At 52.7% G+C, this 16980-nt stretch overlaps 1 protein-coding gene across 1 annotated transcript in view; it reads left to right on the forward strand.

Annotated features, from left to right (window-relative positions):
• The window catches only part of GLIS1 (GLIS family zinc finger 1), a 242179-nt gene that overhangs the window by 142596 nt on the left and 82603 nt on the right, over window positions 1–16980 (forward strand). Inside the window, exons 3-4 of the mRNA XM_033226310.1 lie at window positions 1910–2087; window positions 8694–9576. Coding sequence (XP_033082201.1) covers window positions 1910–2087; window positions 8694–9576 — 1061 coding nt within the window. The remainder of the gene's footprint in view (window positions 1–1909; window positions 2088–8693; window positions 9577–16980) is intronic.

The following is a 16980-nucleotide window of genomic DNA, read 5'->3' on the forward strand; positions in this document are numbered from 1 at the left end:
TAAGCTTGTGAGGGGCTGGCCAGGCAGCAGCCAGGGCCAGTGGGAACAAGCATTGCTTGCAGCAGGACTGGCCAGGACTGGGGTTGGGGCTGGGGCTGGGAAGGTGGCGTGGGAGCAGATGTTTGCCGAGTCCTCTCCACAGGCTCGCGTGTGACTAGGAACCTGGAGGCTCCTATATGAGCACCTCATCTACCCTGGGACCTTGTGAGCATTGCATGCTCATCCACAGACTGGAACGTGCTCGGCAAGCAAATGCCTGGTGCCTCTCCAGAGCTATGGCACGTGGCTAGTTAGCACTGAGTGCCCAGCCTCAGCATGGGGATAATTGTGTGCTGAAGGAACTGCCTTGTGGGCAGGCTAGAATTAGGGTTGAGGGACAGGGATCCTCAGGGGCGGACTCTCTAAAAGGCTTCTTCTTATTACATAGCGATTAAGATGTGGGGTTTGGGTCTGACAGATCTGATCCGGAAATCCAACTCAGAGGCTTCCTAGCTGTGTATTCTTGGGTGAGTAATTGAACCTCCCCACGCCTCTGTTTTGTCCTCTGTAAAATGGGGATAGTGAGACTCGGGCCTCCCTTGGACAGCAGTGGGGATGCTCAAGTGAGACAGTGGTGTGCGTCCCCAGCCCTGGTTCTACACAGGCTGCTCGGCAGATGCTGCTCTTGCTGATGTCCTTTTCGTCGTGGTAAGGAGTCAATCATGTTCTGGGACCAGGTTTTTTTCACGTCTTAATGGTTTATCTTCCTCAGTGTTGGCCATACTTGGGCCTATCAGTCATGTTTTATTATATCTGCAAGGCACTTTGTAATTGTTGAAATGCTGTTTAACAATAAGAACAATTTTCCTTCTTGGCATATCTGCTAGGTTTCAGCACTGTGCTAGGGACTTTGTGCCTCTGTTCTCAGAGGCTCACAGCATCACTGGGGAATGGGTGAAACTGGCCCCATTTTACACAGGGGAAACAGGGTCCACCCTGCGCAGGGATTTGTCCAAGTTATGGAATTGGTTTGGGGCAGAGTAGGGGCTCATATCAAGGTCTGTCAGCCCCCAAAGTTCATGTCCTTTCCTCCCTAGCTTTGCTCTGTGAGTTACAGGACAGAAAGCGTAAGAAGATAGAGTTTGGAGGTGTGTTTCCCTCTTCTGTAGATGAGAAAACTGAGGCCCAGAGAGGGGAAGGAGCTCAGAACAAGCACGCCTGACTCTTTTGTTACGCTTCATGTGATTTTTCAGCACTTTCACATCAACTGCTTCAGTTAATCTTCCTAGAAACCCACTAGCAGGGCGAGGCAGGGCATGAAGCAGGCTGTGGAGGAATCAGGTGATAGCGAGGTATAACTGCACACTGTGTTTCTATGGTGTAACACAATTTGGAAGGCAGCGTAGACTGAGCTTTTGTGTTAACAGTACCAGATGCTGTTTAGTGAGCACCTACTCCTTGACATCCACATGTCAGCCCTGCTCCCTCTGGCCTGTGGGCAGCAGCGCAGCTGAGCAGCCACCCGCCTCAGCTGGTGTTCTCAAACCTTGCCTCATGAGCACCATGTGGTTAACGTGAGGATAATACAGTGTGCACTCCAAAAGACTCAGAGTTTCTCTTGTTTACCAGTGTTTCCTGCACCTATAACAGTGTCTGTACATAGGAGGTGTCCAGTGTTCATGTAACAGTCATTTAACCACCAGAGACCCAGCATCCCTATCTGAGAATGGAGGATTTTATTATCGATCCTGCTGGTAGTTGTGGGAATTAGATGAGGTATCCTGGAACCTTGCATGCAGCAAGGATGCAGTGAGTGTTGGCTCTGGGCGCCCTGTCCCTTGCTGTACCCCAGGGACTGCCCTCTCCCCACACCCCTCTGCAGGCTGTTCATATTCACTGTATCCCTCTCTCCCTGTCTTTCTCTGCCTAGTGAATGGAAGCTACGGCCCCTGCACCCCGGGCTCAGAGAAGAGCCTGCTGGACCTGGACCTTGCTGAGGGCCCTGGCCCCACCTGCTGCCAGGGCCTGTTCCTCCCTGCAGGAAGCCCGCCACCTCGGGCTCACTCCCAAGCTTGTGAGAGGCTGCTGCATTTTCCCCACCCTAACAGGTAGGTGTGGGCAGCTGCTTTCCGTGGACACTCCCAGGAGGCCCCAGGATCAAGGGCCTCAGGCCTCACCTCCTCTGTTTAGCTGGGGGGACACATGGGGAAATGGAGGCACAAGGGGCCCGTAGCTCAGAAGCGGCTGCCTGGCCTAGATCCTGCACCTCCTGCTTTGCCTTCTGAGAGACACAAGGATGGTTCTGTTGAGGTGTCTCCCTGCCGAACAGGCAGACGGAGCTTTTCACAGAGAATCAATCATTTCAGAAGAGGAAGATTCATGGGTAGGTTGGGGAAGGAAAACCCAGCTCAGAGTTTATAGAGTGTCAAACCCTGAACTGCTGATAGGGCAGAGAGGGATTCCTCCCACGTGCCATCTCTGCCCCAGGAGACCATGGCCCACAAAGCCCTGCTGGGTAGCTGTCTGCTCAGTGCCTGCACACTTCCAGTGCTGGCCACCCTGTCTCATTAGGGTGTGCATTAGCCTGACACCCGCCTCCTACTGCTTCTCTTAGGGTCTCAGTTGTGTCTTTGTCTTAGTCTGTTTTCTGTTAGATATTGACAGAATACCTGGCACTGGGTAATTTATAAAGAAAAGGAATTTACTTCTTACAGTTCTGGAGGCTAAGTCCAAGATTGGGGGGCTGCATCTGGTGAGGCCCTTCTTGCTGGCTGGGCCTCTGCAGAGTCCTGAGGTGGCGCAGGGCATTACCTGTGAGGGGGCTGAGCACACTAGCTCAGGTCCCTCTCATTTTATAAAGCCACCAGTCCCACTCCCATGATCATCCAGTAACCCATGAACGGATTGATCCATACATGAGGCAGAGCCTTCATGACCCAACCCAGTCACCTTTTAAAGGCCCCACCTCTCAACACTGCCACATTTGGGATTAAGTTTCAGCATGAGTTTGGGAGGGAACAGATATTCAAACCATAGCAGCCTTGGTGCCCTCTGGTTTGCTGACAGTCAGGTCAGTCACAGACAGGCCTCTGTGCACACGAGCTCAGCCCCAGGCCTCTCACCCACTGCCTGGGGCTGCTGGCCTGAGGCCTGCTTCACAGACCAGAGATTCTAAACATTTGCCCAGTGGCTGGTTTGCAGTTTATTCCTTCACCAGCCATTTGTCAAGTGCCTGTCATGTGCCAGGCACTGTGGTCGGTGCTGGGAGCATCTTGGTGAAGGAAGTAAAGATCTCCCCCGATGGAGTTTACGTTCTTGTGGGAGCTCCACAGTAGAGAAATTCCTAAATAGAAGGATGCTGTTCTTCCCAAGTGCAACCATTTTCCTTTGAGAATTTAGATTCCTTCTGGCTTCCTTTGATATTAGTAAAACTTCTGATTTTAGGCGTGTATTCATTTGTTTAGGCTGCCATAGTAAATGCTATGGACTAGGTGGTTTAAACAACAGAATTGTGCTTTCTCACCATTCTGGAGGCTAGAAGTGCAGGACTGAGGTGCCAGCAGGTTTGGTTTCTTCTGAAGCCTCTCTCCTTAGCTCACAGGTGGCCGCCTTGTCGCCGAGTCCTCATGTGGCCATCCCTCGGCCTGTGCCCTAATTCCTTTTTTTTTTTTTGTTTTGAGACAGGGTCTTACTCTGTCACCCAGGCTGGGGTGCAGTGACACAATGTCAGCTCACTGCAGCCTTCACCTCCCAGGCTCAAGTGATCCTGCTACCTCAACCACTCCAGCAGCTGGGACTACAGGCATGTGCCACCACGCCTGGCTAATTTTTTGTAGAGACAGGGGTTTCACCATGTTGGCCAGGCTGGTCTCGAACTCCTGGGCTCAAGCGATTCACCTGCCTCAGCCTCCCAAAGTGCTGGGATTACAGGCGTGAGCCACCGTGCCCGACCCTCATTTCTTATAAGAACATCTGTCTTATCAGAGTAGGATCTCACCCTTATGACCTCGTTTAGCCTTAATTATTTAAAGGCTCTATCTCCAAACACAGTCACACTGGATATTAGGGCTTCAACATATAAATTTTGGGGACACACAAATCAGTCCATAGCAAGGATGAAGTGTCTTTTAGACTTTGAGCCGTGCATTGTTTGGTGACAGTCAAATGCATTTATCTACTGGATTCTTCTCTGGAGGCTCTCCAATGGTATCCAATTCCCCTGGTGAAATTCATTCTATTATCTCTCAGGGTAGAAGCTGTGCTAATCCAGGAAAAGCTAAGGAAGAGGATTTTTTTTCTTTTGCTAGAGACAGAAATATCATTTGTCATTTTGAATATCATTTTGACAATTTACGGCACAGGAGAGTCTGTATGTAGAATTCTACACCGACATCAGTCTAAGTTGCTGTGCCCCCACAACCTCCCTATTAAAGTGGTTGAATTTGAGCTGACACTTTCAGACTCGCTCATTTTCCTAAAGGAAAACAGATCCCCACCCCTGTGCCACACCTGATCTGAATTCCGTGCCTTCCCCCAACCGCCCAGTGGGCTTATGTTTGGGGCCTCTTCCCTCCACTCTTGGTGCCTGCCCCTCCCAATCTCAGGACCCTGCAACTAGCACCTGGGCTCCTGCACCAGCCACCTCCTTGCCTCCAGCCTAACTCTCTGATACTAATAAAAATAGCCCCAGTTTCCTGAGTGACTCCTTCGGGTGTACATTCTCTTATTCAGTCCTCATGGTCCCAGGAGGCCCAGATCCTACGGCTAATAAAAAATGATGGTGGTGTGCTCACTGCGCACTACACCCCAGCCCAAGCACTTTTTTTGTTGTTGTTTTTTGAGACGGAGTCTCATTGTGTCGCCCAGGCTGGAGTGCAGTGGCACGATCTCGGCTCACTGCAAGCCCACCTCCCGGGTTCACACCATTCTCCTGCCTCAGCCTCCCGAGTAGCAGCTGGGACTACAGGCGCCCACCACCACGCCCAGCTAATGTTTTGTAGTTTTTTTCTTTTTCTTTCTTTCTTTTTCTTCCTTTTTTTTTTTTTAGTAGAGATGGGGTTTCACTGGGCCGAGCACTTTTTATGCATGAATGCTCTCAACCCCCAACTGCTGTTGAGTGGGGAAACTGAGGCTAGAGATGCTACATAACTAGTTCTGTTCACCAGAACTCTACCTACTCCTCAGCAGAATGTAAATGTTCTCTCAGGGGACTGGTCCACAGACTCCCCTATTGGAAGGGGAGCTGCCCAAGGTTAGGGACCTGGTCTTCCCCACTTCTTCAGCATCACCTAGCACAGAGTAAAAAGCCTGTTGAGTGAAATCACTGACCCTTCATTCAGACTACAGTTGCTGACCCCTCAGGGGCATGAAATCTGAGATCCCTACCTCTCCCCTGAGTCTCTGCCGGAGAAACACTGACTATCCCAATCTCAGCAGCTCCCTTCCAGGGTCCAGGATTATGGACAGAAGAACATGTGCATCTCTGATACTTAGAACATTGAAGCTGTAAGGAATGTAATAGTCATCAGACAAAATCATTCTATAGACAAAGCTGGAGACCCAACCTTCTGATTCACACAGATCCAGATTCCAGTTCCTGCTCTATCACTGCCTTGCAGGCTCGGGCAGGTCGCTTCAGTTTTCCTAAGTGTAAAACAGATGGTGGAATCTCCCGTGAGGCGTGTAGTCATGTATTCAGCAGATACTACCACGTCTTCTGCTGTGCTAGGATTGCATTAGATGACCCTTGGGAAGGCACCCGGCACGTTCAGCAGCCCAGCAGTTGTTCACTCTGTCTAGAGACCCAGGCTTGCAGTTTCTAGAGATGTGATGGGAGTTGTCCTGGGGTGCGCAGGGCTCAACAGCAGAGCCAGTCCAGAACCACTTCCTGGGCCTCACAGTACAGTGGAGGAAGGGAGGCAGTACTTCCTCAGTGCATATGGGGAGCCACAAGACACCAAGGCCTGAGTCACCCTCCCGACCTGATGCTGCACGAAGTTTTGCTGTCAGTCTTAGTCACTTGGGTAACTCAGTCACGGAAGCTACCGCTGTTCTCTTCTCTTGGTGTTGGTTGATTTACCTGAAGCCATTTTCAAGGGACTACTCCAAACAGATGTTTTCCTGGCCGAACTCCTGCCCATGCCTGCCTTTGCCAGGCCCAGGATCACAGTCCCCTGAGGAGCAGCTCTGCTTTTATTTATTTATTTTTGAGATGGAGTCTCACTTTGTTGCCCAGGCTGGAGTGCCATGGCGCGATCTTGGCTCACTGCAACTTCTGCCTCCTGGGCAAGCAGTTCTCCTGCCTCAGCCTCCTGAGTAGCTGAAATTACAGGCGTGCATCACCATGCCTGAATAATTTTTGTATTTTTGTAGAGACAGGGTTTCTCCATGTTGGTCAGGCTGGTCTCAAACTCCTGACCTCAGGTGATCCACCCACCTCGGCCTCCCAAAATCCTGGGATTACAGGTATGAGCCACCGCGCCTGACCTGCTTTTATTTTTTTTAAGCCCTATAAAGTTACCACTTTTCTATCAGATCTTTAAGATACTCAGAGCTTTCTGCTGGCAATGGTGGGGGCAGTGTGCCCAGCCCTGGGGAGAGGAGATGCGTGTCTGCTGTCTACCTTGGACTCAAACCTCCTTCTGACTCCCCCAATGACCACTTAGATTATGGTTCTTGGGAGGGAAGAGGTCGCTAGGTGTAGTTGAGAAACAAACAGAAAAGCCCTTCCCCTTCCCCTTCATTCAGGGGGAGCTTCAGGTCAGTTCAACATAGGAAAAAACACCTACACTCCAGAGAAGGGGAATGGGGGTTCTGGCCAGGCCTGGCCCCAGCTTGCTGCTGTACGCCTGCATGCAGGCCTTGCGCCCTCTCAGCCCCTTTCCCACCTGTGTGTGATGCGATTGGAGCACATGCTCTCTGAGGGCCTCCAGACTCTGCTTTCCCTCTTCCCTGTCCATTCCCCTCCCCTCTACCTCATGACTGGAGCTGGGGATGCTGCAGCTGCAGGGAGCCAGAGATAGAGGAGCTGGAGCTGCAAGGCCATCTTGGGAAACCGAGGGACAGGTGATGACCCCACAGCTCTGGCTTCAGAGAGCCCCAAGACAGTGGCGGTCGAACAGCAGTGATAAGAGCTCCCTTCACCCTGCCATCCCCTGTCACGGGGCCATCTCACTCGATCTGGCAGCCAGCCTCGAAGGTAGACTTAGCCCCCATTTTACAGGCAAGGAAACTGAGGTTCAGATGGGATGAGGTGGCATGGGGTGTTCTAGCCAGACTTCAGGCATAGCATCAGGCTTCCTGTTCTGCCTAGCCAGCCAGAGGGGCTTCCTGACTCTCAGCCCCACCTCACCTTCCTGACCTTTCCCCTTTTCAGAGTGCTCTGGTGACAGGCAGGCCCTGCCATCCCTCTCTGCACCTTACCTGGTCCCACCACTCCGAATGGTGGAAGCATCAGTGCAGGAATCCCCTTGCGTCCTTTAAGCCTGGCCTCCTGCGCAGTGGTGGAGGGAATGCTCTACATCTGGGAGAGGCCCTCTGGACACCTGTATACCACCTGTGTGGTGAAGACAGTCACCTGGCAAACCGCAACCGTGCCCACATATCCACCCTTGCTCTCATGGGAAGGATCCACCTGATATCCCAGAGGAGGAGAAAGGCCCAGGATGGCAAAGGACGTTGCCCAAGTTTGCACGGCTGAATGTGGCTGAGCCTGATCTCAAACCCACGTACTCTCGTGGGCTGCCCTGCCTGGCCTGCACCATGGCTTTTCCCCAAAATCGCAGTTTCATGCAGTCACATTGTGAGGGCCTGAATCCCTGGGATCCCTCAGAAGTTTTGCCTCAGTTCCTCCTGAGACACCCCCACCAGGACTGCACTTCACACTCCCCCATGCACTGACATTAACAGTGGAAAGGCCAGGCTGCTTGGGGCAAAGTGTCATACAATTAGCGTTTGTAGAAGTTAAGCTAGATTATAAAAATTAAGAAAGACTTAAGGGACATGTAAGTGGAATTTAATATACCCTGGATCTGGGTGTTCCTCAAAATGCCAGCCTCAGCCTTCTTCCTGGAGAACTCACTAGAAGGCCACGGAGAGGGAGCAGGGAAGCCCCCTGGGAGGCAGGATGGCGTGGCATTCAGGGCTGGGTAGGGGTGCTGAGCTTTGGTAAAAGGATGCAAGGTCCTTCTTCCTGGTGGTCTCACCACATTCACCCTGGAGTGCGTGTTATGACCTTGGCTCCCTGCAGCCTCAACCTCCTGGGCTCAAGCAATCCTGCTACCTCAGCCTGCCAAGTAGCTGAGACTACAGGTGCACAACCCCACACTTGTCTAATTTGTAAATTTTTTTTGTAGAGATAGTCTCACTATGTAGCCCAGGCTGGTCTTGAACACTCCTGGACTCAAGCAGTCTTCTTGCCTTGGCTTCCCAAAGTGCTGGAATTATAGGCATGAGCCATTGTGCCTGGCCTCCTGCCTCTTCTTTCCTTCCCCAGCCCTCCTCTTCCTCTCTCTCCGCATTTTCCTTTACACTCTGCCTTGTTTTCCAGACAACCAATCTGTAGGTGCTGTTTCTCTGCCTTCAGCCTTCAGCCTCTGTCTCCTGCCCTGGGCTTGCCCATTCCTTGGTCCTCAGCTTCCCTGTCTGCCCCTGCCTGGGCCTTCCCTCTGTGGCATGCCCAGCCTCTCATGACCTCTCTGGCCACTGTCTTCCAGGTCGCCCAGACCCCAGGCCACCTATGTGAACGGCAGCCTCCCAACCACACAACACATCAAACAGGAGTCCCTGCCCAAGTACCAAGCCATGGCAGAGGCCCGCACGTCCCTGTCTGCCCACTGTCGGGCCCCACCGGCCGCTTGCCTGCACGCAGACCTGGACCTCCCAGGCCGAAGCCTCACCACCCCTGCGCCTTCCTGCTACCTTCTGGGCAGCGAACTCAGCTCTGGCCCTGGCCCCCAGCCCGAGGCCCACCTCCCTGAGGGCAGCCTGAAGCGCTGCTGCCTCTTGGGCCTACCCCCCACCTCCCCAGCCTCCTCCTCACCCTGTGCCTCCTCCGACGTCACCTCCATCATCCGCTCCTCCCAGATGTCTCTGGTCACCTGTGTAAATGGACTCCGGAGCCCCTCTCTGGCGGGAGACCTGGGGGGCCCTTCCAAGCAGGCCCAGCCTGGCCCTGCATCGACGGACAGCCATGAGGGCAGCTTGCAACTTGAAGCCTGCCGGAAGGCGAGCTTCCTGAAGCAGGAACCCGCGGATGAGTTTTCAGAGCTCTTTGGGCCTCACCAGCAGGACCTGCTGCCCCCCTATCCCCTGTCTCAGTTGCCGCCTGGCCCGAGCCTTGGAGGCCTGGGGCTGGGCCTGGCGGGCAGGGTAGTGGCCGGGCAGCAGGCGTGCCGCTGGGTGGACTGCTGTGCAGCCTATGAGCAGCAGGAGGAGCTGGTGCGGCACATCGAGAAGAGCCACATCGACCAGCGCAAGGGCGAGGACTTCACCTGCTTCTGGGCTGGCTGTGTGCGCCGCTACAAGCCCTTCAACGCCCGCTACAAGCTGCTCATCCACATGCGGGTGCACTCGGGCGAGAAGCCCAACAAATGCATGGTGAGTTCCCACTGGCCACCAGGCCTCACCCCAGCCCCTCTGGCACAGCAGCACCCACCCAGTGCCCCAGGAGAGGCCACTTGGGACTCCTTCCTCGGGGCTGACTGAGATCCCTGTGGTCGAGGAGGGAAGGACCCATGCTGTGGATGTAGCCACTGGTGAAGATGGTCACTGCGCCTGTCACTGGAAACTGTGGCAGAGGGGCCCTCATACTCATCAGGTGCCCAGTCCCCCACCCTGAGGCATTAGATATATCTTAGCATGCCACAGGGCCCAGGGCTGTGTGCACGTGCGATTGGAGAAACAGGTGTGGCCACCCTCTTCTTCTATGTGTTTGTGCTCCATGTCTCACCTACTGGTGGCCAAATGAGATGTGGAGAACATGCTCTCTTCCAGCACTGGGCCCTCATCGCCACCCATCCCAGTGAGATTCCCTGGGCCTTCTGGTGCTGCCTACAGCCTTGGCTTCCACCAAGGAACAGTGAGGCCTCACAGGCACCCGGCTGGAGAGCTGCAGGTCCCCAGGGCAGGCTTTGGGCTGGGGCCCAGGATTACTAGCTAAGGCCCTGGGTCGTACCAGCAGCGTTCTTCCTGGAGTTGAGACAGGTTTCTGGCACTAACATTATGCGTGCATGCGCACGTGTGCACACACATGCACACACGCACACACATATACACACACGCACGCATATTAACTGTGGGTACCCAGGCCTCTGGCCCTTATGATGGGTCATTTCTGTGACAGGTCATTTCTGTCCCGTCTGTGGGGGAATAGCTGTATCAGAGGCTAGGAGCACTCCCTGATACACTCAGCCTAACTGCTGTGCTACCTCCGAGGCCCAGCCAGCCCACCAGGAGAGGTACCTGCCCAGAGCTGGACCTCAGGGTGTGCTTGGTGATGAGAAGCATGGGCCACCAGGGCCACTGCCCAGCCCACCCAGGCATCAGGGCAGCAGCATGGCTGGTGTGCTGGGGCTGGTGCCATAGCCAAAGTCAAGCTGTTTCACACTTGCACATTGACACTGTCATTGGACACCCACTCATGGAGCACTTGGTCTGGGAAGGGGCATAGTGTCCCCACTTAGAGCCCAGGGTGACATTATAGGGTCCAGGAAGGAGGCAGGACACATTGGCAGTCAGCAGCATAAACTCTATCCTCCTGTGACAGGCCCCACCCACCTGTGGAGCTGGGAGCTGGGCGTCGCACAGGATCTGTTTCTGCGGCTTCAGGAGGCTGGGTCTTAAAGGAGGAGAAAGAGTTTGCTTTGTAAACAAGTGAGCAGCAGTGAATGGCCTGTGCCAAGGGGAGGCAGGAGGAGGGAGCTTGTGGTTAGCATTCTGGTGTGTGTAGCAGTGGTAGGGAGAGTGCATTGGACAGGCTGAGATTTTGACTTTATCTTGTGCCTTTGGGCTGACAGGATGCTGGAGGAAGCCTGGTGGCTGGGCCAGCCCCTGGTGATGCCCTGGCTTGTTTGGGGTCCTGTGACACATGATCCTGCCTAGAAGGAGTTGACCAACAGACAGCACGCAGGCCAGGCCAGGGCTGCTGGGAACCAGCTGGGCCCCCATCTCTCCCCAAGACCCTGGAGCTGACAGCTGCTGAGCCACAGTTATCCTCCACAGATTCTCTCTTATGGGTGAGCCCATGGGTGCCTGTGGGGGCCTAGGTGGAGGCTCTGTGACCCGAAGGAACCTTGACAAGACTGCATAGGACACGCTTACACCTGGATTCTGTCTGTGGTTAGTGGTCTTCTCACAGTGGGGCCTCTGTGTGGAATCACGGCATCCAGAAGAGTATCTATGTTGGACATTCGGGAACTTGGAGAGGATCTAGGCCTTCTCCGTCCACTTTCTAGCTTGGGAAGCAGGGCCCAGCGAGGGGTCAGAGGGGCCTGGGTTACTCAATGCAGACTCAGGGTCTCTCTCTCTGGGGCCAGGCTGCCAGGATCTCACTTGATTCCACAGACTTCACAGGACCCTGGCTTATACTGGCTGAGGCCTGACTCTGGGGACCCAGACTTGGACCTGCCATGGTCCTTGCCCTGGGGACACTCATGCTCAGAGATGGGTGGGAGATGAGTGGCAGGTCGTGGGTTGGAGTTTGGGTAGGCCCAGGGAAGGAAGGCCCAGAAGGACTTCATGGAGGAGGTGATATCAAGCTATGTCTACACTCATCTATCAGTATTAATCCTTACAAGTCCTGTAAAACCAAGGGTTTTTACAGATGAAGAAATAAAAGTTGGGTGGAGTCTGGCTGGCCTTCCACTTGCTCCCATGAGAACACTTGGTCTTGCCTCTTCCAGGGTTTAGGATTGTGGTGATGATAATACCGGAAAGTAGCTTCCAAGTGCAGACTGTGAACCGGTGCTATTCTAAGTGACAACTCCACCTGGTCCTCAACACAACGCTGTGGGGTAGATACTGTGAACCCCCATTTTACAGATGAGGAAACTGAGGCTCAGGAAGATTGCACAATTTGCCCCAGGTCACACAGCTAGTTGGAAACAATAACAGTTATAATAAGAATAGAGGCTAAGAATGATAATGGTAATAAAAATAACTTGCTCAGGGTTACACAGTTAGTAACCATTGGAATGGGACTCGAGCCTGCATCTTTCTAAACTGCAATGCTCTTGTTTGTGTAGATCTGCTAAACTGACTATTCTCTGGGCTCTTATGGCCGGCCCCGCTAGGTGTCACCATCTGGAGACAGCAGCAGTGATCTGGGCTTCTGAGGCTTGTCAGAGCCTCCCCTGGGCTCCTCTTGCCTGCGGTGGAGTGGGCGTGCTCCCCCTCCTCCATGATGCTAGTACAGTGGGTAACCCAAGAGAAGGGGTGGGCCTCAACCAGCACCCAGATAAGTAAAATCTCCCTTCCCTGTAAAATTATTAATTTTTCATGACAGGCCTCTGCTACCATGCACTGTAATAGACAAAGGAATTTTGGACCCAGAGCCTCTGGAGAACAGGAAATAGATGAGACATTTTGATTGAAGAGTAAATGGCCCACTAAAATAGCAGTTAATCCTTTTATTATCTTTCCAGCAGCCGTTTCCACAGTTCTTTCATGAGGTAAGCCTCCCCCACCCCTTCTGACTGGAACACTCCCATTCTTGCAGCTGGCTTACATTTAGCCAACAGAGCCTCTGCTCCTGCACCAGGCAGGCCTCAATGTGCTGAGAGGAGCCCTGCTCCCCTCTGCCTGAGCACCTTAGTCCTTAGGCCAGGCCTGGGACTAGGGACTTGCTGGACCCCCAGGGTCAATGGCACCATCCATCCCCCACCCTGCCCTCTGCACGGCCCATCCACACTGTCCAGAGGAAGCTCCCTAATCTTTTTGCAATATCCTGTTATGTTTCTTATGTTGCCCGAGTTGTCTCAGCCTTATTAAATGTGAGGCTTCGTCTGTGTTATGATAACAAGGTTACGCGTCCAACCCAAATACTGACGCGACGCCTCCAAGACGTTAACTTTGAACAGATTAATTTCATGCTTTCTTAGGTTGGTTCTCCCAGACGGCCGGAATTCTGATTGTCTGCAACTGCAGAAATTAGCAGACTGTAGCTTGCTTTTCTCCACATCAAGAAGGAGAGAGGCAGAGTAAAAAAGGAAAAGTCATGACAATGCCCTTCTCTACCTTGGGTTTTATAAAACAACAATAGGCATGAGAAGAGTCCCTTACTTTGGTGAAGAGTTTTACCAAAGCTGTGAGCACAGTCCGGAAGGCATGTGCAGAGGTGAAAAGCCCAGGTCTAGAGTCACACAGACCTGGGACCCAGCCTGGTTTAGTCACTTGGCAGCTGTGTGGCCTCGTGCTGGTGACTTACCCTTTCTGAACTACAGCATATTCGATTGTAAAATGGAGCAATAATAGTACTTGCCTTTTAGGGTTGTTGTGATTAGGGATAAAAGAGATGATGTAAGGGAAGGTGCTTGCTTCCCCATCACACTCCAGCATTGATCTCAGGTGATGTGTACAGTCGCCCTGGGGCTTAGGGCAGGGTTATTTACAGCTGATTTATAGATGAAGAAACTGTGGCTCAAAAGAGCCAGTCAATGGATGGCAGAGCCTGGACTTGAGACTCAGTAGCAGTCTCTGCTGTCAGTAGGGTGGGCAGGGCAGTGTGTGGGCAGGGCAGGCACTCTGTGCTTGCCTTTCGATATCTGCCAGGGATCCCTGATTCTTTGCATCTTGTTCATTGGCAGCCATTTGCAGATCACCTGCTCTGAGTCAGACAGTGTCTGCGCAAGGGGCCTGGAGCTAGGCTGGGGCAGCTGGACCTGTGGCACAGGAGGCCTATGCGTGTCCTCCCAGTCCTCATGAGCTGCTGGAGTCTCAGGCTGGGTTTTCATCCTGCCCAGCTTCCTCTGGCCACTGCAGCTGCACTGGCCACTGGTCTCCATTCCTTACACCCCTCTCTACCGTTTGCCAGTCTGTCCCAGGTGCCTTTGAATCTAGGGCCAGAGAATTCGATCTGGTTGAAAGCTGAGTATTATGGATTGGCCTTAACTAGCCAAGGAACTCAGAACACAAGCCACCTGACTGGACCTGCTGGGAGAGCCTTGCCCTTCTAGCCTGGGCCAAACTTGAGGTCATTCCCCAGAATGCTGGGGCTTCTGGCTTTCCCTTTTGCCTTGCCCCAAACCTTTACCCCTCCTCCCCCAACCCCCTGAGAAACAAAATCCTGGGTGCTGGGAGGGGCGAGGGAGCTAAAGGGAGTTGCTCCTTACTGAGATTCAGAGATTGTTTTATCCTGGCTCAATGAGAGCCATTCCCTGTCTGTTGTTTTGACCACCTAGCTGGGCATGGTGTTACATGCCTGTAGTCCCAGCTACGTGGGAGGCTGAGGCAGGAGGATCACTTGGGCCAGGGAGTTTGAGGCTATACTGAGCTATGATCACACCACTGCACTCCAGCCTGGGTGACAGAGTATGACCCTGTCTCAAAAAAACCTCTGAGGCCCAGAGAGGCCAAATCACTTTCCAAGATCACACAGTCTGCCACGTGGCAGGAGGTAGATACCAACCATATCTGCTGACTGCCTAGCCAGTGTTAACTGGAGAGAGGTTTGACTGGGATTCTGGACTCATATGCCATGGAATAGCCTGAGGGAGAAGAGAATTAATATATTCTGAGACATACCATGTCCAACCATGAATTACCATGCCCAGTTTACAGAAGAAGAAACTGTATGTTTTTGAAGTTTGCAGGCAAAATGACTCGCTCTGCATGATCTGCCTTAGCTGTATGATCTGCCTCAGTTGTATGACCTCCCTGGCCCATTCTAATGGGTCACACTGCCTCCTACCCATCCACCTTTGCCCAGCCTCTTCCTTCAGAAGAACAGAGCTACCTCTGTGCTTTTCAAATCACAATGGGTGGAGTCCCTGTGCATCTGCTGCCCTCTGCCCCCTGCCCAACATCTTGAGACCAGCCCTATGGGCTTGAGCATTTTAAGGCCAGCAGACACCCCTGACTCATTGCAACATCTGAAGCTCATCCCAGGGATTACCCAGGACCCTGAAATGGATGAGTGGCAGGTCAACCAGTTCATCTCATTGCATACAGACAGAGAACAGGGAAGACAGACCCAGAAAGGGTGGTCAGGGGCCCAGGACTGCACAGCAAGTGCGCATCAGTGGGCAGGGAGGTTCCCTGAATGGGCTGATAACCAAAAGTCGGAGAAGGTTTAGGCTGTGGGAAAGTGACCCTCCAATTAGGAAAGAATCATCCCCCTGAAACACTTGCCTTGCTTTGGTGTGCCAGGCCTCGTGCTAGGAGCTGGGGGTGCAGAGATGAAGATGCTGTGGTGTGAGACTTCTGGCATTGTGGGAAGAATACTGCTTTTGAGTCTTGTGATATTATTGCTGGATGATGGAGGGAGGGAGGGGAGCCAGGAGCTGAGGTTTTGCAGCCTGGCTTTATAAGCTTGGCCAGGTTGATCAAGTGGGACAGGATCATTATTGAGACGCTTGTCGGGTGATTTTCAGTTTATGTAGTGCTTCCACATGCATGATCTCAGCCCTCAAAATATTCATGGAGACTGAAATTATGATCCCCATTTTACAGATGGGGTAAGGACAGTCCAGTTCTGGCCCAAGTTCAGGTCCAAATGCATGGTGGGGTCAGATTTAAACCCAGGTCTCAGTCTGACTCCAGAGACTGTGTGCTAGCCACGACCCCAGGCCACCTTCCAGGCATAGAATCATCAGTCTGTTTACAAATATTGAGAGAATATTCAGATCTGAAACTCATTCAGCAAGCTGTCACTGCTGTGTGCCCCCTGGCTGGGCCCTGGGGGTCACAGAAGGGAATCAAATCCTGTCTGATCTCAAGGAGCCCTCAGCCAAGTGGGGAAGTTAATGGATATTGCATGTAACTATTTTTCCCAAAAAGCCAGCACCCCAGTCACCTTGAGAGCCTGTTGCCTGCTGACTTGATGGGTCCTTTGTTCTGTCTTGGAGTAGAGAACACCTCATGGGTTGAAAAGTAAAACATTTCACTCTCTTTAGAATAAATAAGTCACCTGGAAACAAGCTCCCTTCCTGGAGGCTGGGGTTTCTGGTCAAATCAAAACGCTACAAAATGGAACATGTTTTAACATCCTTGCCCTGGAGAATCCTGCTGTAAATGAGCCCAGAGAGGCCAAGTGGTTCCACCCACTCAAGCCGCCAAGTTTATTCTCAACTCGCCTCAACTCAATCCAGGACTGCATGGGTCTGGGAAGGAGAACTGTTTTGGGCAAAGGCAGAAGTGTCCTCATTAATGATCCTTCCTGGGATCATGTCACTTCTCAAGTCTACACTCATTATTAAGTGGGGAAGCTGAAGCCCAGAGAGCAGCCACCATGGTCCCGTGTCATCCAGTACATTAACAGCAGCCCAGGGATGCCTGCTTTATTTCTTCCTGCCCTGAAGCTTTCTCTCCTCCTGAATTCCTAAAGAGTCTTTGCATTCTCCAGGTTCTTTAAATCCTTTGGGTCTTGGCTTTTGCTGATTCCTCTGTCTAGAATGCCTTTTCTAGCCTGGCAAACTCCTATGCATCCTTGACAACCCAGTTTAGTGCTCACTCCTTAGCTCCCCCTTTCTCTGTGCCTCCTGTTCTCCCAGCCTGTGTTGCGCTATGTGTAACACTGGATTCTAACATGGCCAAGTGTCTGGGGGGACCACATGCCCTTTGGTGCCTGGCCTGGCCTTTGTTGTGGAGGAGCTGAGTCCCATACCTAGGACAGAGGTTCTGCCCTGTGATTATCTGTTCTCTCTGTTGCAAGGCTGTGTGAGGTTGCCCGGACTCTGTCCTACTGAGTAGTTTCCTATGAAGTCACAACATTGGTGGAACCTTAAAGATTGTCATGTCTACCCCCTAATCTGGTGCTTGAAGTTTTTCTGCAAGAAAGCCTGAATT

Source organism: Trachypithecus francoisi, unplaced genomic scaffold (genome assembly GCF_009764315.1).
Source record: "Trachypithecus francoisi isolate TF-2019V2 unplaced genomic scaffold, Tfra_2.0 Lachesis_group12, whole genome shotgun sequence".
In the NCBI taxonomy this organism is placed as follows: domain Eukaryota; kingdom Metazoa; phylum Chordata; class Mammalia; order Primates; family Cercopithecidae; genus Trachypithecus; species Trachypithecus francoisi.